At 52.2% G+C, this 22,114-nt stretch overlaps 1 protein-coding gene across 2 annotated transcripts; it reads left to right on the top strand.

Annotated features, from left to right (window-relative positions):
* Positions 1-6,589: 6,589 nt before the first annotated feature.
* Positions 6,590-11,215, top strand: LOC100146723 (chymotrypsinogen B). Of its 2 annotated transcripts, XM_023637339.2 has the most exons (7): positions 6,590-6,721; positions 8,512-8,615; positions 8,719-8,798; positions 8,900-8,978; positions 9,237-9,417; positions 10,384-10,517; positions 10,989-11,208. In XM_023637339.2, the coding sequence occupies exons 1-7, from the start codon at positions 6,670-6,672 to the stop codon at positions 11,148-11,150; spliced, it is 792 nt and encodes a 263-aa protein (XP_023493107.1). In that variant the 5' UTR covers positions 6,590-6,669; the 3' UTR covers positions 11,151-11,208. The 2 variants fall into 2 exon arrangements, with proteins under 2 accessions (XP_023493107.1, XP_070119224.1); XM_070263123.1 differs by lacking the exon at positions 10,384-10,517 and having other exon boundaries at positions 10,989-11,215.
* The last annotated feature ends 10,899 nt before the right edge of the window (positions 11,216-22,114 follow it).

Genomic DNA, 22,114 nt, shown 5'->3' with positions numbered 1-22,114 from the left:
TTAACAAGAGTTCTAAAGGCAAACAGTCCAAAGCTGATGTGGTAGTTCAAAGCCTGTGGCATCTTCCTCATGGCTCCAAAATGGCTGCCGAACTTCCAAACATCACATCTGATTCAGGCAGGAAAAGAAGGGGGAGAAGAAAGGGCAAAAAGCAATACCAACTGAGTCTGTCCCATTTAAAAAATTCTTCTGGAAAGCCCCATCCAATGATGTCTGCTCACATCTCATTAGACAGAACGATGTCTCAAGGCCACCTCTAGCTCCAAGGGAGTCAGGAAAGGAAGCATTTTAGCTGAGGCCTTCTCCACCCCACAAACAGAATCTGGAAGAGTGGCAGGATAGGTATTGATAGGTTATCTGCACTGGCTGCCACACCAGTGAATCTTTATTTCTTCTGGGACTGGAAAACCTGATTCTTCCCTTGTTTTTTCAATAGCACAAATCTGTTGTCTTGAATCCTTCAGGATTTAGGATTTGCAACAGAACAGCCCAGGGTCCCACAAGTCAAAATCTCTGGCTTGTTTTAGAAGTCAGGACTCTCAGTTGCCAGCAAAACAGTCAACTCTGGTGGACTTAAGGGGAGAATGAGTTTCTTCAGAGGCTCCCAGTGTTGTCAGGACAGTGAACTGGGAAACCAGACTTGGGGCTCAGCAGCCAGGCCCAGACTCTACACCAAGCTCAGAACCCACGAGGAGGGCAATGCCCCATAGTCAGGGCTGACACCAGTGGGGAGACGCAGCGACAGGCTGGAAATGTAGGCGAGGTTACCTGGACCCCTGAGGGCAAATGCATGGGGGAGGCCACCACCAGCAGTTGGTCTTCGTGGAAATCAGTGAAGACCACGACCCAAATGAGAACAGGCAGAGGCTGTTCGTTCAGAGCTTGCTACAGCGAGGGAGTCAGCCACCGTCGCTTGCATTTGGAGGAGACTCAAAAGCAGGAGGGAGAGCTTTGTAGTGGAAAACGGGCGCCCCGAAGCTGTTGGCACAGGGAAGCTGGAGTTGGGCTAACAGGAAGGGGGGCGTCCTATGGGATTGGTTAGGGGTGCAGACTTGGCTTTTGCTCATTAGTCCTGAGTTGGCAGCGGGGGCAAAGATTAGGGAAGGTGTCAGTTATTGGTCAAGTCCTGGCCTTTTGGGGCCAGTTGTTATTGTTGGGTTTCCTTGGCTAGTGGCTGAAGATGGGGGGTCCGAGTCCTGTTTTTCTATATGGTCCGGCCGTTGTCCGTTGTATATTCAGTCTCTTACCTTCCATATAAAGTTTCAGGGCAAAAGGGGTGGGTATAGGGAGATGTAGAGAATCAGGACCATTTTTTCAATCTACTGCAGGATCTACTCTCTTCTTGGGTCTAGAAGCCATGTGGACTGGCGGGGTATGTTCTGAGAAGACCTGAGGTGGCCTTGTGAGGTGACAGCCCTGGGTTGTCATTGAAATCTTTTATGCAGAGAGAGCCTCGCTTCCTCAGACAGGGGGTTGGAAATGCCTGTGTTGGCAAGGCGGGGGTTCATGGAGATTTGGGGGTTCAAAGTTCTGCAGCCTTGCTCAGTCTGCTCAAGGGACCTCAACTCATGTCTCAGGGATCCGCACCTCCCCCACCCGTTCCTTACCTGGTAGCGATGGGTATTTAACAGGTTCTATACTCCTCAACCCTTAAAATCCCAGAGCCTGAAGGTTCTGGGTTTGTCCTCAGCCACATCCGTCCTGTGACCACAGGAGATGAGGGTCCCCTCTGAAGCTCAGGGCTTTCGATGGTCAACCCACGTTCGAGGGGGAGCATTCACACCCTTCAGCGGCTCCTCTCCCCTGCGTTTGCCTCTAGGACCATCAGAAGAAGGCTGCTGACACCACAGGGGTTTTTAACAGCTTTATTGAGATAGAATTCACATGCTGTACAATTCACCCATTTAAAGCGTAGGTATATTTGGTATGTTACATTAACGTTTTTTAATGTGGTAAAACACATATAACATAAAAGTTGCCATTTTAACCATTTTTAAGTGTACAGTTCAGTGGCATTAATTACAGTCACAATGTTGTGCAACCATTACCACCACCTATTTCCAAAACTTTTTCGTCACCCCAAACAGAAACTCTGTACCCTCTGAACAGTAACTCCACATTCCTCTCTCGCCGCAGCTCCTGGTAACTCTAATCCAAGTTTTCGTCTCTATGAATTTGCTCATTATGGATGTTTTATGTAAATGGAATTGTCCAGTATCCAGTCCTTTGTGACTGGCTTCTTTCACTTCGCCTGATGTTTTCAAGGTTTCTGCATATTGTAGGATGCATCAGTTCTTCATTCCTTTTAATGGCTGAATAATATTCCATTGTGTGGATACACCACATTGTGTTTATCCATCCATCCACCAAAGGACATTTGGGTTTTTCAACCTTTTGGCTGTTGGCATAGTGCTGCAATGAACATTTGCGTACAGGTATCTGTTTGAGTCCCTGCTTTCATTTTGGGGAATTATACACCTAACAGTGGAATTTCTGGGTCACATGATAATTCTATGTTTAGCTTTTTGAAGTATTGCCAAACTATTTTCCACAGCAGCTGCTCCATTTTCCATTCCCACCAGCAAGGTACAAGGATTCCAGTTTCTCTACATCTTTGCCAAAACTTATTTCTCATTTAAAAAATTATAGCCATCATGGTAGTTACGAGGTGGTATCTCATTGTGGCTTTTTTTTTTCAATTTTCAAAATTGTAGTGAAATACATATAACGTAAAATTTACCGTAACTATTTTTAATCGTACAGTTCAGTGGCATTAAGTACATTCATTTTGTTGTGCAAACATCACCACCATCCATCTGCAGAACTTTTCATCTTGCAAAACGGAAACTCTATATCCATTAAACCGTCCATTGCCCTCAGTCCCAGGCGCCCACCATTCTACTGTCCATCTCCATGAATCTGATACTCCAGGTGCCTCATATAAGTGGGCTCAATAGTATTGGTCTATTTGTGACTAGCTTATCTCATTTAGCTTACTGTCCTCCAGGTTCATCCATGTTCTAGCATATGGCAGAAGTTTCTTCATTTTTAAAGCTGAATAGTATTCCATTGTGTATATATACCACATTTTGTTTATCCATTTGTCTGTCGATGGACACTTGGGTTGCCTCCATGTTTTATCTACTGTTAGTAATGTTGCTGTGAACATGGGTGCACAAACATCTCTTTGAAACTCTGGTTTCAATTCTTTTGGGTGTATACCCAGAAGGAGAATTGCTGCATCACAGGGTAAATCTATTTTTAGTTTTTTGAGGAACGGCCATAGTGTTTTCCATGGTGGCCGCACCGTTTTACATTCTCACCAACAGTGCACAAGTGTTCCAATTTCTCCACATCCTCTCCAGTTCTTGTTCTTTTCTGTTTTTTGTTTATATTAGCCATCCTAATCAGTGTGAAGCAACACCTCACTGTGGTTTTGATTTGCATTCCCTAAGGACTGGCGGTTTTGATGTCTCTTCCCGTGCTCATTGGCCATTTGTATGACTCCCCAGCATGCGTGAGTGCCACCGATGCTGTGGGAACTTAGTGCCACGCGACCCCCCCGGGGCCTGTTTCCACCTGCACTTCAGCCTTTGCCACCTCTGTGTTAATCTGAGCCACTGTGATGCTGCAGCATGCCATGGACCACCAGGGTCTCATCTTCCCTGGCAAACAGGCTATTCATGGACTCCTCCAGTGGGTGAGCAACTCAGGCCCAGAATCCCATGTTCTGTGGTCCTGGGGCATCAAATTACTACATCACTCAGGGTCCTGCCTGAAAACAGATGGCACACTCAAATCGGGTTATTTGAGGAGAGTTTTAATAAAGGGAATTTTTACACAGGTGTGGGCAGGGCTTAGAGAAACCAACAAAGGATAGTGAGGTGCTAGGGTCCTGGCAACAATGGGGACACACCTAGAGCTGAAGGGACGAGGCGGAGCAGTTATGGAACTCAGAAAGGGAGGGCCACCTGAAGGGAACTGCGGCCTCTGTCAAGGGAGGCAGCCAATCCACAGCAGCCTCTCAGGGAAGGAACCCGGAGAACAGATACCTGACTCCTCTCTCCTCCCCTCTCTGGGCCCTGCTCCTTCTGGGGCCTCCCCTTCGCTGACACCAACAGGAAGCCAAGGGCCCGGGAAGCTGTCGTGCAGTCTCACCCCTAAGGGTCCGTCTGCTGGAGGCCAGCAGAGTACAGAGGGGCAGAGGATGGACCTGGAGGGGAAAATGGAAGCCATCTAGCACCATTCTTAAGGTTATTTTGTTTTACCTAAGATGCTTTTTGTAAAAAAAAACCACATGGCTGGCAGTGGCTAAACAGTAGGGGTTTGCCTTCTCACATGAGTGCACACGAGCAGAGACGGGAGGCAACTGCAGGCTTTGCTCCGCAGCTCACGATGGTTCTAATTCTGGGTCAGGATCTCTGTCTTTCTTCTCGGGGCCTCCAGATGGCGGCCGAAATGCCACATCCCTACAAGACTGCCAAGGTGCAGGAAGGGTGGGGCTGGGGTTCTCCGGCCCCTCTTGGCCTTGACTGGCTTACATTAATCAGAGTTCTCCCCCCTGAGAGCTGGGGTGGGGTGACCCTCCCCGGGAACCCTCTGTGTGGACAGGAAGAGGGAGATGGCTATAGGCAAGAGGCAAAGGCCATCATGCTTTGTAACAAAATGATCATCCTGCTCCCAGGGAGTGCTCCCCTCAGGGTCTGGTTTGAACAGGGGATGGGTTGGAGCCAAAAGGAATCGATCAAAGTGAAAACACACCAGCAGATACGCACAAATGGCGCTCTTGCTGGGAGCCTCAGGGGTGCTCATCTCTGTAGATCAGGCAGCTAGCCCTCCCCTTTTGTGTCACCTTCCAAGGCCACATTCCTCCTCTACTCAAGTCACCAGAAGTTTCCTTTCACAACAGACCTGAAGAGCCAGTGACTTCAGGCTGCTTCTGTTTTCTGCTCTGGAAAAATCCCTGAGGCAAGGAAAATACAGATGGCTTGGCTACCTGCTTGGAATGGGGGAAGGAAAAAAAGCAAAACCAGCAAATGTTAATATTTCAATAAATCACCCTGGCCTGGAACTCAAGTATGGATTCCAGAGCACAGAGCCCGGGCTGACACTCAGCCTGTTAAAATGTCAAAAAGCTTCGGAACCAGTAAACAGTGGCTGGCCACACCCTCTGTGTCCCCTGAAATTTGGCCGCCCCAGCTCTTCCCCGCAGACGGGGTTCAGGGCCTCTGGGAGCCTGTCCCTGCCCAGGCCACTGTTCCCACTGGTCAGGGCTCCTGCTCCCGGGGTGGAGAAACATTTTGAATATGCCCCCCGCTGAAAACACACAACTCTCAAACAAAACTAAATTCACAAATCAAAAACAAATAAAACTTGAATCAAGTTCCAATCCACAGCGTTACTTTGACAAGAACAGTGACACTGTCCCCTGCTCACTCTGACCAGCTTCTCCCAAAGTGACCACCACCCTGTTGACCACAGAGCCCCCGAGGCCTTAGAAGAAGACTCAGTTGGCCCACCGTGTCCTTCTTTTCAAGCCGTCTCGTCAATGAGGCCCACGCGGACAGCTGGAGCAGCAGGTTCTCCATTTCCGCCCCCTGCTTATTGGACTTCTCGCATTATATTCTTATTTTGTGTCTGTCTCTCTCACCAGCCTCTTGGCCCCCTGAGGGCAGGGGTGCCGTGTGCTCTGTCCCTGCGGGTGCCCTGCTGTCTAGACCGGGGCCTGGCCCAGCGGGGAGAAGGAACCTGTGCACAGGATGCTGAGAAGTCGTTTGGCCTCTACTTACCGCAAATGCATCCCCAGCGTATTCTGTACATCTGTCCTTTTCCCATTGTTCTATAACTAAAATCATTTATTTTCTGTTTCCTCAATGTGCTACTTTATGGGGTGGAATCAAAGCCCTATTTTGTAAGAAACTAAAACTTCATGCAATGACCAGTTCCTTAAATTGTGAATTATCACAGAAAAAGAGAATCCAGTTGGGACGGTCTGGCAGCGTGTTTGCCAACCTGTAACCAGCTAGCAGCCACGGTGGGGGCGAGTCCCTCACACCCACACCCCCTCATGCTCTGAGGCTGCTTGGCTGGGTCGGTTTCGAGGGGACCCTCTGATCACCCAGAATATCTGCAAATGCTTTACTTTTTGATGACTGTTGCATTGAAAACCCTCTTTGCTGAGAGGCTACAGCCTATGTTCGTGGTACTGGTGGCCTGCCAGTGATGCTCAGTGGGGAATCTCTGAACCCCGTGGTGCCACTGCCTGTAACTGGGAGCTGGAATCCTCGCTGTTGCACTGGGAGCGTCACGGTCCCCTGCACCTGCGTCCTGGCCGATTCGGCACACAGCTGGGCTCCAGGGGGCCCGGGCTCCCTTCCTGGGCGCTGGCCTTGCCTGCAGTGCCCTGGGGATGCCCGGCGTTGCCAAGGCTTGTGGGTGACATTGGGCCAGGGCAGCTGCCCTTTTCCCAGGGCTGGGATGTCCCAGGCTGAAAGCCAGGCTGGGCTGTGAGAGGGGCTTGGCCCGACTCATGGCCCAAGGTTCCCAGATAGCAGGAGGGTGGCTCTCTGGTTGGGCAGGCCTGGGGGTCTGGGCGGGGCTTGGGGGTTCCCAGGGGATGTAAAAAGGGACCCCACAGCAGGTGCTCCACCTCTCCCTGACTGCAGCAACATGGCCTTTCTCTGGCTCCTCTCTTGCTTCGCCCTCGTGGGGGCTGCCTTTGGTGAGTGTCGGGCCTGGGGGTAGTCAGGCCTAGGAGGAGGTTGGGGAGGACATCCCTAGCCCCCAGTGGCTTTACCGCCTGGCCCCATCAGAGGGGTCAGAGGGGCTCTGTCCGGAGCGAGCCCTGGGGCCCAAGACAGAGATCTGAGTCCCCTTCCCTGCTCCTTTGGGCCTCACACCCAGACAGGCAAGCTGAGGCTGCAGGGAGGAGAGGCGTCCCTCTGGGGCTTCCTGAGCCCTCACAGGAGGGTGGAAAAGAGTGATCTGCCCCCGCTGGGGTCTGAGGCCCCAGGAGTGGCTGAGGGTGGGTACTGTGGGCAGAGTAAGGATATGGTCGCAAGGGAACCCCCAAGGCCTCCACCCTGGGGATTTTATTTATTGTGTCAGCCACTTGCTAAGTATTTTGTTTCCTATTAAAAAAAAAAAAAGAGGAAATAGTAAAAAATGCAGAAAACAATGACATCCATGGACCGACCATCCGGATTTAACGAATGTTACCATTTCGCACATTTGCTTCAGGTATTTCTTTTTAAAACATAAAATAGATTCAGCTAAACTCCCCTGCTGCCACCTCCCCCGGGAACGTGAACTCTATTCTGAACTTGCTGCGTATCATTTCTGTGCGAGGTTTTACAAATTTACTACAGATTGATAAATCCATAAACAATGGATGAAATTTGTAGAAACTTAAACAGTATCTACTCCACGTCAGTTTTACAAAGTGCCTTTTTCCACCCATGCAATGTCGCAGATTTGTCCCTGATGATGGGGAGACCCAGCTAGTTCACGTTAGTCACTGTAAAGTGCTCAGCTGTGTGAATACATCACTGTTTATCTTCTAGCTTTTTCGCCAAAAAAAAAAAGATGATGATGACATGTTCTGGTGATAATCTCCCGCCAGTGGTCGGTGGCCGCCCCCAGCCCCCCAGGGGCAGGAGGCAGTGCTGGGTGTATAGCAGGGCCCGTATGACCTCCAGGCGCCTGGCCTGTCGTCGGGGCTGCACCCGCCAAGCTTCCCCCACCAGGGCCAAACCGGAACCCCGGGGCCAGTGCTGAGAATTCGTCTGGTCCTGAGCAGGCGAACGCGTCCTGGGCATATCAGTACATCTGTCTTTTCTCCTTGTTCTGGGACAATTCAAGTTGTTTGTTTTCTGTTTCCTCAACGTGTCCTTGTATGGTGTGTCATCAAAGTCTCGTTTTATTAAGTAATTAAGAAACTAGAACTTTGTACAATGAGTTTCTCTGGATAGAGAATTCAGCGTGAGCGAGCACAGCTGTGGAAAAGGTACCATTTCACACCCGCATCAGCAACGTGTCAGAGTTCCCAATTCCCCGTTGACCTGGGGGTACCCGATTTTAATTCCACCCCCTTTGCCCAACCAATGTACCAGTGAATCTGACCTGTGAGGTCAGCATTGTTTTCTCTGAGTTTACTGAGGGGAATGAGCTTTGAGGGTTCAGTGACTGGCCTGAGGTCCCGCAGCCAGGAGGGGTGGGCCCAGGCCTGGAGCCAGGTGGTCTGGTTTCTCTGCTTGTTTCCTGCTCCTTCAGGCAGGCGGCCCTGGGTGGCAGCAGCCACATCCCTCCATCCCTGGAAGGTGACTGGGGTCAGCAGGCTGCATGTGGGGGATCCTTGAGCCTAGAGGTTGGGGGGGCACCAGGAGGAGTTTTCTAGAGGAGCAGGGAGTGTGGCAGGGGGACCCTGTGCTGGCCTGGGCTGAGGTAGAAACCAGAACTTCTGCAGGCTGGCTCCCGGCCTCAGCCCTTTTTCACCCTCCCCCCCACTTCCAGGCTGCGGGGTCCCAGCCATCCAGCCCATGCTGAGTGGCCTGTCCAGGATCGTCAATGGGGAAGATGCTGTCCCTGGCTCCTGGCCCTGGCAGGTGTCCCTGCAGGTGAGGGGGGATTCTGCGTGCATGGTGGGGGACACCCTGGGGTACTGGCCCGGTTCCGGGCTGCTGGCGTCCAGCCAGCACTGACCTCCACGTCTTCCTCCAGTACAGCTCCGGCTTCCACTTCTGCGGCGGCTCCCTCATCAATGAGAACTGGGTGGTCACTGCAGCCCACTGCAGCGTCACGTGAGGGCCCCAGGCTCAGGGCTCCGCTTTCAGCTACGTGGGGGGCAGAGGCAGGGAGCCTAGAAAGTGCTCAGTCCCTAACCCCCACGTGATTCCTCTAGGACCTCCCACCGGGTCGTCCTTGGGGAGTTCGACCAGGGCTCAAGTCAGGAGAACATCCAGGTCCTGAAGATTGCCAAGGTACGTCCAGGCCCTGCTAGCCCAGCCTGGGAGGCTCGGCCTAGAGGCTGGGGGTGGGAGCAGGAGGAGGAAGACCGTTTGGCTGCTTGAGAGACAGGAGACGAATGCGGATGGGGCCGGCCTCAGGATCCTCCTTCTGGCCTCCTGTGGGTCTGCTTCCCCTGAACGGGCCGCCAGGAAAGGAGTTTTTCTCCTTGAAACCTGCAGATGGCTGATTCATCCTAGGGCCTCATGTCGTCCTTCTGGCCCCGCCCCCAGGTTGTCAAGAACCCCAGTTACAGCTCGCTCACCATCCGCAATGACATCACCCTGGTGAAGCTGGCGTCCTCCGCCCGCCTCTCAAACACCGTGTCCCCCTTGTGCCTGCCCAGCGCTAATGATAACTTCCCCGCCGGGACACTGAGCGTCACCACGGGCTGGGGCAAGACCCAGTACGACGGTGAGCACCACGTGGGCTTTCCACCCGCGAGCTGTGTCTGGTGTGGGGGCTGCCTGAGCAGCAGGAGTCTCCAGGTGGGGTCCATATGGCTCTTTTTTTTGGGGGGGGGGATCTAAATTCCAATACAATCATAAATCTATTTCTTTATTTTAAACCCTCTTAATTAAAAGCTTCGCAAACACGAATAAAAACGAGGTGGAGTAGTGATACACTTGAACCGTAAGTTGAAGAAACACCTACAAATAACATTCCATCATATGTTATGGATATCATCAGTATAATAACCATCGTATGTCCCGCTCACCACCTGCGTCGAGTGCCGCAGCGTCCTACGGCCAGCCCGGCCTTCTCTCCAGGCCTGGGGCGGGGGGTCCAGCTCGCCATGAAGTCTGGGCTGCGAGTCAAATGTCCAGGGCTGGTTCGGGCCCTGAGAGCGCGGCCAGCATCTCACCGTCCCCGGCTGCTCGCTCTGCCTGCCTGCCTGTCCTCCTCCAGCGTCCTCCATTCTTCTGCCCAGGCCACGGCTCGCCCGGCTGCTCCTTTAACTGGACAGAAGCAGCCAGGAAAGGGCAGCAGGGGGAGGGTGCTCCCTCGTCGGCCGCCGAGGGTGGCGGGTCCCCTCCAGGGTCTCCCGTCAGGAGGACGCGGAGCCCCTTGCCTGGAAAGGGAGACGAGGCCCCTCCGCCCACCACACGGCGCCGGGGCTGGCAGGGCAGGGCTTGTTTGAACGACTGTGCTTGAAGCCGAGTCCCCCCGCCTGGTGTGGACCCGCAAGGGAACTGAGTCCCACAGGCGCCGCTCAGGTCTAAGGGGAGGGGAGGAGCTCGGTTTCCATGGTCACCGCGATGGTGAACGACCAGGACCTGGAAAGGCCAGGGCAGGACTCCAAGCCGTCCCCGGGCCCTTCCACCTGGGGTGGGCTGGGTGGGAAGAGGGGCCCTGACCCCACCCGCTCTGTCCCTCCAGCCAGCAAGACCCCCGACAAGCTGCAGCAGGCGGTCCTGCCCCTCCTGTCCAACACCGACTGCAAGAAGTACTGGGGCAGCAACATCGCCAACTCGATGGTCTGCGCTGGCGCCAGCGGCGTCTCTTCTTGCATGGTATGTCCTCACGGCAGGGTGGCACCGTGCCCACCCTCACTGACCGTGCCCCACCCTGGTCTGGCCAGGAGGGCCACTCCTTCCTGCCACGACCTGTTAACCTTGCTCCCTGCCCGGTGCCCTAGCGAAAGGCAAGACCAGCACTAACAGATGCCCCCGGAGGGCTCGCTCTGGCCGGGCGTGGGCGGGGCTTCCCAGGGGTCTTTAACCCCCACCACCCCCCGGGGGCTGGCTGTTTTCGGCCCATTTTACAGACGATGGTGAGGCTGAGAGGGTAAGCCACCTGCCCCAGGCCCTCCAGCTGTAGGTGGCAGAGCTGGGGCTGCCACTGTACCCGATCTAAGTGGCTGTGTATGGCCTGAGCCCACACTCCTCATTTCTCAGCCCCGCCCTGGACTCGGCCAGGTCAGGGCACACTAGGGCGCTGGCACCCCCTTTCAGACTTGGACACAAGTCCTTTCTCCTCCTCAGGGCGACTCTGGTGGCCCTCTGGTCGCCCAGAAGAATGGAGCCTGGACCCTGGTGGGCATCGTGTCCTGGGGCAGTTCCGTCTGCTCCACCTCCACGCCTGGTGTGTACACCCGTGTCACCGAGTTCGTATCCTGGATTCAGCAGACCCTGGCTGCCAACTGAGCCTGTGGTTCCTGCCATCCCAACCCGGAGAGTCCCCAATAAAAGTAGCTGTACTGAAGCACTGACTGCGTCTCTCTCTGTGGGCCTAGGGGGCTGCAATTGTCCACGTCACCCACCAGGGGGCGGTGTTACAGCTCCCTTTCCAGGCTACAGGTACCCGGGCACCCCCTGCCTTCTCTGGAAGCTGTCTTTGTAGCTCATGCTCCCTGTTCAGGACTCCACCCTGGGGTAGAACTCAGGTGCTACGTGCCGGAGCCAGCTTGGCCCATGGAGCTTTCTAGAAGGCAGGAGTCCTCGGCCAGGCTATGCAATCCATAGCTCTGAAGGCTGGGGGTTGGGAGGGGTGGAGGGGGGCTGTGGAGGTGGTCTTCCTATTGCCCTCAGCTCCTCGCCGGCACAGAGTTTCTGCACAGCCCATTTACCCTGAGGGCACCTGTACTAGCTGTCAAGGGTGGGCCTGGGGCAGGCATCCATTGCCCCAAAGCACTGGACTTGGGGGAGAAGCAGACACAATTCTGTTCATTTCCCATTTTCTCCTCCCACAGCCAAGCCCACAGCCTCTGCCGTCAGTCACACGATGACCACACACAACCCCAAGTTCAAATCATCCTTTCCTCTCGCAGCTTTCTCCTTATCTCGTAGTTTCCCTCTAGAGTTCCCACAAGGGTGGTCTTGGGGAGGCAGCCAGGAGGCCACACTAACCAGGCGTCTTGGTAGGAGTGGAATTTGGCTCCTTCTGCATTTCCCTTTGAGTATTTTCCCCAATATCTTTCTCTGCCTGGTGAAGTTTTAGGTGTTCTGAGAGTGAGTCATAATATGTTGACATTAAGGTGGCATACGATTTAATTACTAAGGACATGAAAAAAGCCAAAATAGCTAAACCTGATGTGGAGAATGAACATGTGAAAGGGAGAAAATAAAAATGAGAGAGCAGCGTTGGGCAGAGGAGTGGGCTTGAAGAAAACTATTAAAAATATTATTCAAAGCCCAGTCTTTCAGGGAACACTCAGCACTGCTGGGGCGGGAGGGGGGGCGGGGAGGGGGTCTGAAACTCAGAGAGCAAAGGACTTGTATTTTATAACTACGTCAAAACTATTCACATAAAAAAAGGAGTAGCAAGCACAAACCTGGTTATTTTTTAAATTTCTAGCAAGACCTGTCTTCTCTGCCGATCACCCACTCCACCAGCCTCGTGGAGTCTGGAAAACGCAGTCCTGAGATAAGGTTGCCACCTGGTGGCCAATGTGAAAACCGCATGGCTGTGCCTCGCCTCTGGCTTGGTCCTAACCCAGCCCTGTACAAAACATAACGTGAGCCACAGGGGTGATTTTAAATTGTCTAGTAGCCTTCCTAAAAAACAAAACAAAACAAAAGGCAAAAGAAATAGGTGAATTAATTTTAATATATTTTATTTAACCCAATACATCCAAATACTATCATTTCAACATGTAATCAATGTTTTAAAATTCTTCAGGGTATATTTTACATTCTTTTTCTCGTACTAAGTCATTGAAATCTAGCAATTTGCACTTACAGCACATCTCAATCAGGATGCGACATTTTTATCAGGAATACTTGATCTGTGTTTAAATTTCATAAAAATTACAGTTGAAAAAGTCGATTTACATGCCCCAGTTGTTCCAGATATACTTTTTTCCAGCTAGGTGTTGTACCGAAAAGTATAGTCAAGCACAAAGTTTCAACACTAATTGGGAGTGCGTCCCAGTTTGCAAACAGACCCACCCTAGAGCAGGGTCTGCTTCCTAGGCCCTGCTGAGGCTGCCCCACATTCCAGGTCTGAGTTAGACCGTGTCTGGCACAGCGCATGCTCCTCATCTCTCCGTCCACAGATGAACTTGCTTCCTGCTTAACTGAAACATCTGAATTGATCTGAAGAGAATGTTCACCATTCCCTGGTCGATGGTCAGCCAGCACCTGTGCGCACAGTCCAGTCGATGCCGTGACGAGTTGTGATTAGTCCCTCCAGGAAAGACTTACACCCCAGCTGCTGGGAGTGTTGCCAGCAGACAGCCCTCAGCTGTCAGTCCTCTCTGGGAATTTCCTCAGCTGAAGAGAATCATCTTGATCATGGTCATGCCTCCTTTCTGGGCGGCCCACATCCCTGGTTGGTCAGTGGGGTGTTTAAAGGCCCAGTTTCTCCGCCTAGACTTGGGACAGTGTTGAAGTCCAGTTTCTCCCTCTGTTTGACCCTATGTCCATTCCTTCCCTTCCAGCATGTCGATCCCGGGAGTACTCCCTGATAAGCATCCTGCATGCTAATCTGCATCGCAAAGTCTGCCCCCTAGGGAGCTCGCACCATGACCATTGGGATCAAGAGTGGGGCCTGCCTGGTAGCGCAGCGGTTAAGTGTGCACGTTCTGCTTCGGCGGTGGGGGGTTCACCAGTTCAGATCCCGGGTGCGGACACGGCACCGCCCAGCAAGCTGTGCTGTGGTAGGCATCCCACGTATGAAGTAGAGGAAGATGGGCACGGACGTTAGCTCAGGGCCAGCCTTCCACAGCAAAAAGAGGAGGATTGGCAGATGTTAGCTCAGGGCTAATCTTCCTCAAAAAAAAAAAAAAAAAGAGTGGGACCTTAAAAGCAGATGCTAGGATGGGATTCCGGTGCTGGCCCACTGACTCCTGGCTGGCAAGGAGGACCCTTCACCGCTGGTAGGGGGAGCACAAGGTAACAATGAAATTGTTAAAACCTCCACCACTGATGGACTTGGTTGGTGTTCTGGTGGAAAAGAATTCACTTGTGGGTTCCATATACCAGGAGTTTGAGAAAATATGGAGGGAGGGAGAAACTGTAAGGACAGTGAAATTGCTTGGCTGTTGCTAAGCACGACTAAGTCTTCGAAGAAAGAAAAAACTCAGAGTGATTTGTAGGTGATCAAAAGCTCGGTGTGAAAGCCAGAGAGCTTCCTTAGGAGCACAGAAAGAGGCTCGCGCCTCCCGCGGGCACATGGCGGAGAAAGCTGGGGATGGGGTCCAGGACTTAGCATGGAGCAGCCAAGCTCTGCAGGTTAAACTCTCAACTTTGACAGGTCTGCTGTGCCAAGGTCAGGGCCCTGGTTAGGAGGAATTGGGGCCCTGCAGGACAACAGGCACCCCAGCTTTGGCCCACACCTCCACTCTGGCTGTGATGCTAAGAGAGGATAGAGACCATATCCCAAGGGAGCTGAGGGTGCGGGCAGGGGCCAGGTGAGTCTGGGACTGGACGCTGAGAGTGCTGAGTCAAGGGGGCACAGAGCATAAACTGGATAAGGGGGGGTTATTGCTGTGGCAGCACTCTCCCACGATATAGATTTTTAACACCCTGGCCAGGCGCCCAGGGGATAGTGCCAACACGCTACCGGGAGGGCTCCTAGAAGCATAGAAACAAGCAATGGACCACTCTAAGTGAGGTAGAGATGCTAGAACTACTGTGTCAGACAGTGGAAGAAGGGATTATAAGGCTCAGAAGTGGGCCCAGCAGAGCAGATGCGGTCTGAAAGGCAGAGCGCCCGCTGGACGGCTGCTCTCCGGGAAGACCTGGAAGATGCGCCCATCTACCCATCAGAAGGAGTGTGCTGGTGAGAGGGGACCCAGCATGGCTAAGAAGCTCCTCTGCCGCTCCTCTCTCTAGGCCAGGGTGGGTGGTAGGAGACGCTGCTACAGAACCGAGCTGCTGGTGGCAATGTGCTGGGAGCCCGAGATAGTAGGGGCCAGGTGGGTGCAGTGACCATAATGAGCGGCATCAGGGTCCTGCCCCGCAGAGTTCTGGAGATGGTTAGTAGGGCCGAGCAACCCTGGGGCAGAATAGATGGACCACTAACAGGGCACCGTTCCATCCGTGTGATCAAAGGAAATCAAGGATGGTGATGGGCGGGCTAAGCTGCCTCTGTAAACAGTCTGGCACTCTGCGGCCGCTCAGGTCTGTGTCAGGCCTTCTCCACCTCAGTGCGTGTTAGATGCTCCCTCCTCCATGCTCCCACGGGGCACCTAATATGCCCCTCTGTTAGAGGCTGATTACCTCCACTGGGCTCACCTGTCTCCTTGACCATCTCCAACTGGCTTGTGGGCTTTGTGGGGCAGGAGCTGTTCCTCTCTGAATCCCACAGAATAGTGCTCTCAATCGCAAGAGGAGTTCTCAAGCCCGGGGTGGGGAGGTGGTCTTCAACCCACCTGCAGTGTCGCGTGGGGGCAGCCTGCCTCTTTATCTAGTTGTGTGGCTGCCATGTGCTTATTTGATGTAGCCGTCTTTGAAGTGGATGCCTCGGCAATCAAAAGTTTGTCAAGCACTTGCATCACAATCCAAAAAGCCGATTGTCTGGGCTTACACTACCATCCACACTGTGACACGGAGGCCTCGGAGTCCATGGTGAGGACATTAATAGCCTGGGTAGCAGATCTGTTAAAAGTTAGGGACAGGACACATCGTAACCGAGACAGTACATATCTCAATAGGGTTATAGTAATCAATCCTATAATAGTTATACAGGCAGCAGTCTGAAATCCAGTCCATAGCCACTGTTCCCAACTTGAAGGGTCCCATCATGAAAACAGAGCAACGACCTCAGGGTCCCTGGGAATCTGTTCAAAGATTTGGGTAATATTGTGGAATATTTTAACATCTTGGCCATTTGGGCAAGTGGCAAGGTCTCTGACATGGTGACATGTCCCTGGGTGTCATCTCCAGTGTAGGAAGCATAGGCATCTCCAGAGGTGAACTCTTGGGCTGGGACGACGTTGTCTGAGACAGTGATGAGTCCATCTCACTCAGGGCTGAGGTCCTCTGGAGTGGTGGCCACCCAGGGTGTGGGAGACCCTCCCATGTCACTATCCAGTTGGGGTATTCGTCATGGGCTGGGGGTAGGCTGCCTGCCATAACCTGGAGGCTTCCCTGAGGACCGAGGTGCCCAACTGGTGCCTGCAGCTCGTGGAACAAATGAAGAGCTCCCTGGGGTCATCAGGGGTGCGTTTGGTTACAGAGCCGGCAGCTGCCCTTTCAGTTCCCAGAGGAGTTCAGCTAAAGCCCATCAAGAGTCTGGGCACTTCATATCCCAGGCTCAGGGAGATCTTACGGATGCTGTTTAGGCATTCCTGGGGCCACCCCGTGAGGGCAATGGACAAATCAGATTGGTGTTATGTGCTGGAAGCCAAAGGGCCAGTTAGCTTGTAGCAATATTTGGTGTACAGAAATTGGGGGGCAAATGTCATTTGGACTTCCTTCTGGAGGGCCCATTGCCTGAAGGGATTCAGTCTCTTTGAGGCCCAGACTCGGGAGCAGGCTTCCAATAGGCCTCTCCTACATTCTTGGCTTTTCCACCCCAGGGGGCAACTGCAGGCAGGGGTGGTGGTGTTCCAGCACTGGGTCTGTGTGATAGTTACTCTCGAGAGGTCTACCAGGAACCCTGTCACCCAGCCATACAAGGCAATAAGAACAGCCACAGCTGTAGAGAGCATTGACACCTGATGAGCGTATGGTGTGTTCCTTCCAGCTGAGTTACTTATATATTGAGTAACTGCTGATGGCGGTTGCTCTGAGAGAAGGTTGTGGGTCACCCTGTCTCACATAGGTGAGGCCACGACTTGTTGCTGTCTCGCTAAACTCTCATCTCTGAGTATGGCTCACATGTACCAAGTGGAGAGTTTCTTTCCCTCTTTCAGACACCCCAACTGTGCCACTGTTTGGTTCCGGGTGATAATTTCTACTTATCGTAAATTAGGGGAATTTAGTCTCATTAGCCAGCCTGTGGCCACTATATTGGGGAAGAATGGCTGGCACAGAAGTGGCTCCTTTTGGAGAGTCCTCACCGTTGTCAAGGTTTCCAGAGAAATGATCTCGCACTAACCTGATGGGCTTCTGGCCTGGGGGGCACTCAACAATGAGGGGATCATATTGGATTGTCCACCCTGAATCTGGTCGCCAGCATGAAGCAGATGGTGAGATGATCAAAAAATCATAGTGGAAGAGGGAAGTGGAGTCAGGGGACAAAATAAAAAGGACATCATCTTGGCATGTAAAAAGCGTGAGGACTGCCAGAGATGACCAAGAATGGAATTTGGGGGGCTGAATAATAACTGGTATGTGGGGTATGAAGGCCCAGGGGGCAAGAATCAAGCAAGATGAGGGGCTGGGGCAAGAGTTGGATCCATCTTGGGGATCATTTGCCTGAAAGTAACATGAGGAGAGCCTCTTTAAGAGGCCATGATGACGTCGAGGAGGCCCACCCCTGGATGGAACCTAGATGGACTTTCCGAAGACTGTTGTGTGGGAGAGCCCACGGTGGGCCTCCTGAGAGGTGAAATGGGTACCCTGGTCAGAGTCGGTAATGTCTGGTGACCCAAAGGGAACAGAGTAAAAGTGGTAAGGAAAGAGATGATCTGTTTTGAGGAGGACTTCTGGGTGGGGGTCGCCAAGAGGAGTCCCCCGTAAGTATCCATGATCATGATGGCGTATCAGGAAGCCCCAGCAGGAGAGGGCAGTGGCTGAGGAAATCAACCTGCCAGTGGGAGTGTGGCCAGTCTCCCCGGGGAACATGTCCCCATCTGGATAGTCTCTCTTGTTTGGTTTGGGAGCAGAGAAGGCACTCATCTATCACAGCCGGGGCTGTGGTGGAGGACAGGGGCAGTCCCCTCACTTGAGTCCAGGTTGTTAAGGCAAGAATTCCCTGAGCACCAGAAGTCGCGTGGGAAGGGCAGGGACCCTGAGGCGTCTGGATGGGGTGGAGTGTGGAGGGCTTAGCGAGGGAGTCTGCAATATTGTTGACAGTGGCTTCTGGGGTAGGGAGGTTAGTGTGTGCAGAAACATAACAGTGATGGCAACTGGGACCCTGCTAATTCCTTCCATATCTGGGTGCCCTAGATGGGCTTGCCTTGTATGAGAAAATCGTCCTTCAGCCTTTGGCCAGACCAAACCGCAAGGTCCTTAGCAACAGCCTAGGAATCTGAAAACGTGGAGCTGCGAAAGGCCCCATTGATGGCCTCCTTAAGGGCTGAATGAACAGCTACAAGTCCTGCTATTTGGGCTGAGCTGGGAGCACCCTCCCTGTCTGCAGAGGGGCCTGGGGCTGGGCGGGGGGAGATGCCGCAGTCCTCCAGCAGCTGCATTACCTATAGTCGTGGTGCTGCCATCGGTTAAGAAGGGGCCCCCAGGTAGCCAGAGGAGGAGGATATAGGGGCACTGCTGTCACTTCCTCAAGGCTCTCGGGCAAGGGGCTGAGAGTGGGAGAAACCACATCTTCCTGTAATTTGGAAAGGTTTTTGACATCAGGTTTAGCCCTCTCCTTTTTATTTTTTTTTAAAGATTTTATTTTTTTCCTTTTTCTCCCCAAAGCCCCCCGGTACATAGTTGTATATTCTTCGTTGTCGGTCCTTCTAGTTGTGGCATGTGGGATGCTGCCTCAGTGTGGTTCGATGAGCAGTGCTGTGTCCGCGCCCAGGATTCGAACCAACGAAACACTGGGCCGCCTGCAGCGGAGCGCGCGAACTTAACCACTCGGCCACGGGGCCAGCCCCGGTTCAGCCCTCTCCTGAAGGTACCATTTTCATTTTACCATGAGGCATCAGTGGCCACGCAGAGCTTCTGCTGGGAGGCCTCTCTAACCTGGGGCATTCTAGGAACTTAGGCAGAGTTGTTCTTGGGTAGGGGTTGGTTAGGGCCTTAGTTTCTATAAGAGCCCAAGAGGATGCCAAGAGCTGGCATTCAAGGAGAGTGTATTGGGCTGCTGCTAGGGGTATACACTTAGTCCAAACCCCATAGAAGCCAGATAGGCTCATATTTGTTCCAAAGACTCCAGGAGGCATAGTCAGGTGTGGCCAAGGACTCGCCTCAGGACTGTGGGGGAGGTGGGGGGTGGGCACGGATTAGAGGTGAGGCTTGCTGGACAGCCTGCCAGGCAGCTTCCAAAGCACACTGTTGGGTTTTGTCCCAGTGGCAGGTGGAGACTTGAGTGTGTTTGCACAGACAGGGTGAAGACTTAGTGAGAGAGGAGGGATGTGTTGCCTCCAGGACATGGAAAGAACGTGTATGTGTTGTGCCTGAGTAGAGGGGGTGATTTAATGGTGAGTAACTGATGTTTGACTGTTGGGGGATTTCTCAGCCCTTAGAGGCCTTGGATCTTGTGAGGCGAGGGTGCCAGGCACGTTGGTGTAAGTGGTTTATGAGAGTGTGCAAATCTACCCATATTGTCTCCTCAGAGGCCCTCAGCATGTTATCAATATAATGCCCAAAACAGCACTTTTCCAACTGTGAGGGATTTGAATTGTGGTGGCCTGGTCCTGTGAGATTATGGAACTGTTTAAATATCCCACCAGGAGCTTCATAAATGTGTGCTGAGCCTCTTAAAAAGTAAAAGCAAACTGGGCCTGGGATTCTCCTGCAATGGGAACAGAACAGAACATATTAGCTAGGCCAGTGGCCATGGAGGACACTCTTTGGGCCTGTTGTGTGTCCTCAATCAGTTCTATAATATTAAGAATTGGAGTCTTGGGGGTGGACCCCTCAGTCTAGTGGTTTGGTTTGGCGCATTCTGTTTCAGTAGCCCAGGTTTAGTTCCTGGGGGCAGACCCACATCACTCGTCAGTGGCCATGCTATGGTGCTGAGCCACATACAAAATAGAGGAAGACTGGCACAGATGTTAGCTCAGGGAAGATCTTCCTCAGCAAAAAAAAAAAAAAAAAAAAAAAAGAATTGGAGCCTTAATCGGGGGAGCATGAGCACTGAGTTTCCATGGTCAATGGTGAGCCACCACTCATTAGTGGCTGGCTTAAGTACTGGCCAAATGGGGCTATTAAGAGGGAAGATTCTGGACTTGCTGATTCCCATGTTTTTAAAGATGGGCTAGGCTCTTAGTGTCCTGTTTAAGGTGGTTTTGGGGAGTGTTTACCATCTTGACCTAGTGATGAAGTGTCCCTGGCATCCATTTGGTGAGTCCTACCAGGAAGGTCAAGAGCTTGGGCTTATTCCATGTGCCATGGCATCGTGTCTATGCATCCATGCCTATAATAGGGAAAGAAAGAGTCAGGGGTCCACCAGAGGAAGCTGTTTGAGGTGAATGGTCCCAATAGTTACATCCGAATGGGTTTGTACACCTTTGATTGTTTTTACCAGCAATGTCCCATACGTAGAAGGACTTCCTGTTCAGGAATTTAGAGTGATTCTTGGAATGACAGTGACTTGGGTCCCAGTGTTTAATAGGGCCAAAAAGGACTGTGGATTTCTATTGTCCCAATGGATTACCAGAGTGGCATGGAGGTGACTGTCCCCAGGAGGTGGGACAAGCCCTGGGGGCTGCCAATTTCCTAGGGTAGGGGCTTACGTGGCTGCCAGTCCTGGAGGTTAGGGAAGCGGGCAGAGGGAGTAGCAGGGACAGGCTTGGGGTCAGAGGGCAGCTGTGCGGCAAGAAGGTAGACAGCAGAGGGGGGCTGTGGCTGGACGAATGCAGGTTTCAGGGCCTGGGGTTTAGAGACTGGCTGTCCAGAGATCACGTGGTGAGGAACCATGAGTTTTCATAACTCCTAGTAGAGGTTTGCCTGTGTATTCCCATAAGGGGCAAAATTAGATCGGGGGTTCACTGGGGAGGGAGTTAGGGTCCTTTTCCACTGAGGGAAATTTGTTCAAGGGAGACCCTTCCAGAAGTGGCAGGAGTGGAGGTGTTATTGCCTGAGGCGGGTGGTCATCTGCCTGCTGCAAGACATGCCAAAGGTCGAGAGGCAAGGTGGTAGGGAGAGAAAGGGTTTTATTATAGCTTGCTAGCAAGGGGGAAGATGGCTGACTAATGTCTGAAAGAACTATCTTACAGAACAAAGACTATAGGCCAGTTATATAGGGGGCTGCTCTCCGGGTGGGGGAGGCATCTAGTCTCTGGGTTGGGTAGACATCTGGTCTTAGTTCCTGATAATCTTTTGTTTTATTGGATATGTGTCAGAGACTGGAGCAACACCCTATACCCTGAGCTTTCAGTTGTCATTGATGATGGCTGTCAGCATAGACTCTCTGCCCGGGGGTCATCACATTCTTAAGGAATTCAAAAGAACAAAGTTATCAAGTTATCATAGCTGGGAGGGGCCATAAAATCTACAGAGCATGTATATCTCCTGGAAGGTGCATATCCAGCTGAGTTAGTTAATCAGAGGTCAGTCAAACTTACAATATGGTTTCTTTTTTACAATATGGTTTCCCTTACATCAACCTTGTGCTGAGCCAGTATCAGAGGGACATGAGCCTGAAGTATCTGGGCATCTGGGTGGGAAACTCTTCCATACCTGGCAACCATATCAATGCCCTCTAGTGCCTTTTGGATGGTTTTGGCAGTCCCAACAAAATGTAGTAGTGCTGCCCTGTAATTAGGGGGAGCACCCTGTAAAAGGAATTCTCTGGACTCAGGGTCAAATTGGGCATCCTCAGGATTGCAAGTGTAGAGAGGGTAATTTGGGTCAGTATGGTCATGGAAATAATAAACCCATTTGTGATATTGTGACTTATAATAAGAAATATAGGGGCTGGCCCTGTGGCCGAGTGGTTAAGTTTGCATGCTCCGCTTCAGCAGTCCAGGGGGTTTCACTGGGTTCGATCCCGGGCATGAACATAGCACCACTCATCAAGTCATGCTGAGGCAGCATGCCACATAGCACAACCAGAAGGACCTGCAACTAGAATATACAACTACGTACTCGGGGGCTTTGAAGAGAAGAAGAAGAAGAAGAAAAAAAGATTGGCAACAGATGTTAGCTCAGGTGCCAATCTTAAAAACAAAAGAAAAAGAAAAATATATTTGGTCTTCATCCCTGTTTCTGGCACAGAGCTTCTAAAACACTTGGAATTTCCTAAGTGATGAGAGCCATAAAAGTGTCTTCTGTTATGTTATTGGGGTGACTTTTGGAACTCACTAAGGATGAGGGGCTGGTTGCCAGTGAAGCCAACCATGTAATTAAAGGATTGGAACTCTCACTTCCATCCTGTGACCTCTAGGGAG

The sequence above is a fragment of the Equus caballus genome, chromosome 3, assembly GCF_041296265.1.
Source record: "Equus caballus isolate H_3958 breed thoroughbred chromosome 3, TB-T2T, whole genome shotgun sequence".
NCBI classification, from domain to species: domain Eukaryota; kingdom Metazoa; phylum Chordata; class Mammalia; order Perissodactyla; family Equidae; genus Equus; species Equus caballus.
This window is presented reverse-complemented; position numbering and strand designations above follow the sequence as displayed.

What these genes read in the sequence shown, in the direction of transcription:
- LOC100146723 (XM_023637339.2), top strand. Translation starts at nt 6,670, where the DNA reads ATGGCCTTTCTCTGGCTCCTCTCTTGCTTCGCCCTCGTGGGGGCTGCC. An exon ending in CCTGGCAGGTGTCCCTGCAG is followed by an intron (nt 8,616 to 8,718) that starts GTGAGGGGGGAT and finishes GTCTTCCTCCAG; the next exon opens with TACAGCTCCGGCTTCCACTT. An exon ending in AGGTCCTGAAGATTGCCAAG is followed by an intron (nt 8,979 to 9,236) that starts GTACGTCCAGGC and finishes CCCCGCCCCCAG; the next exon opens with GTTGTCAAGAACCCCAGTTA.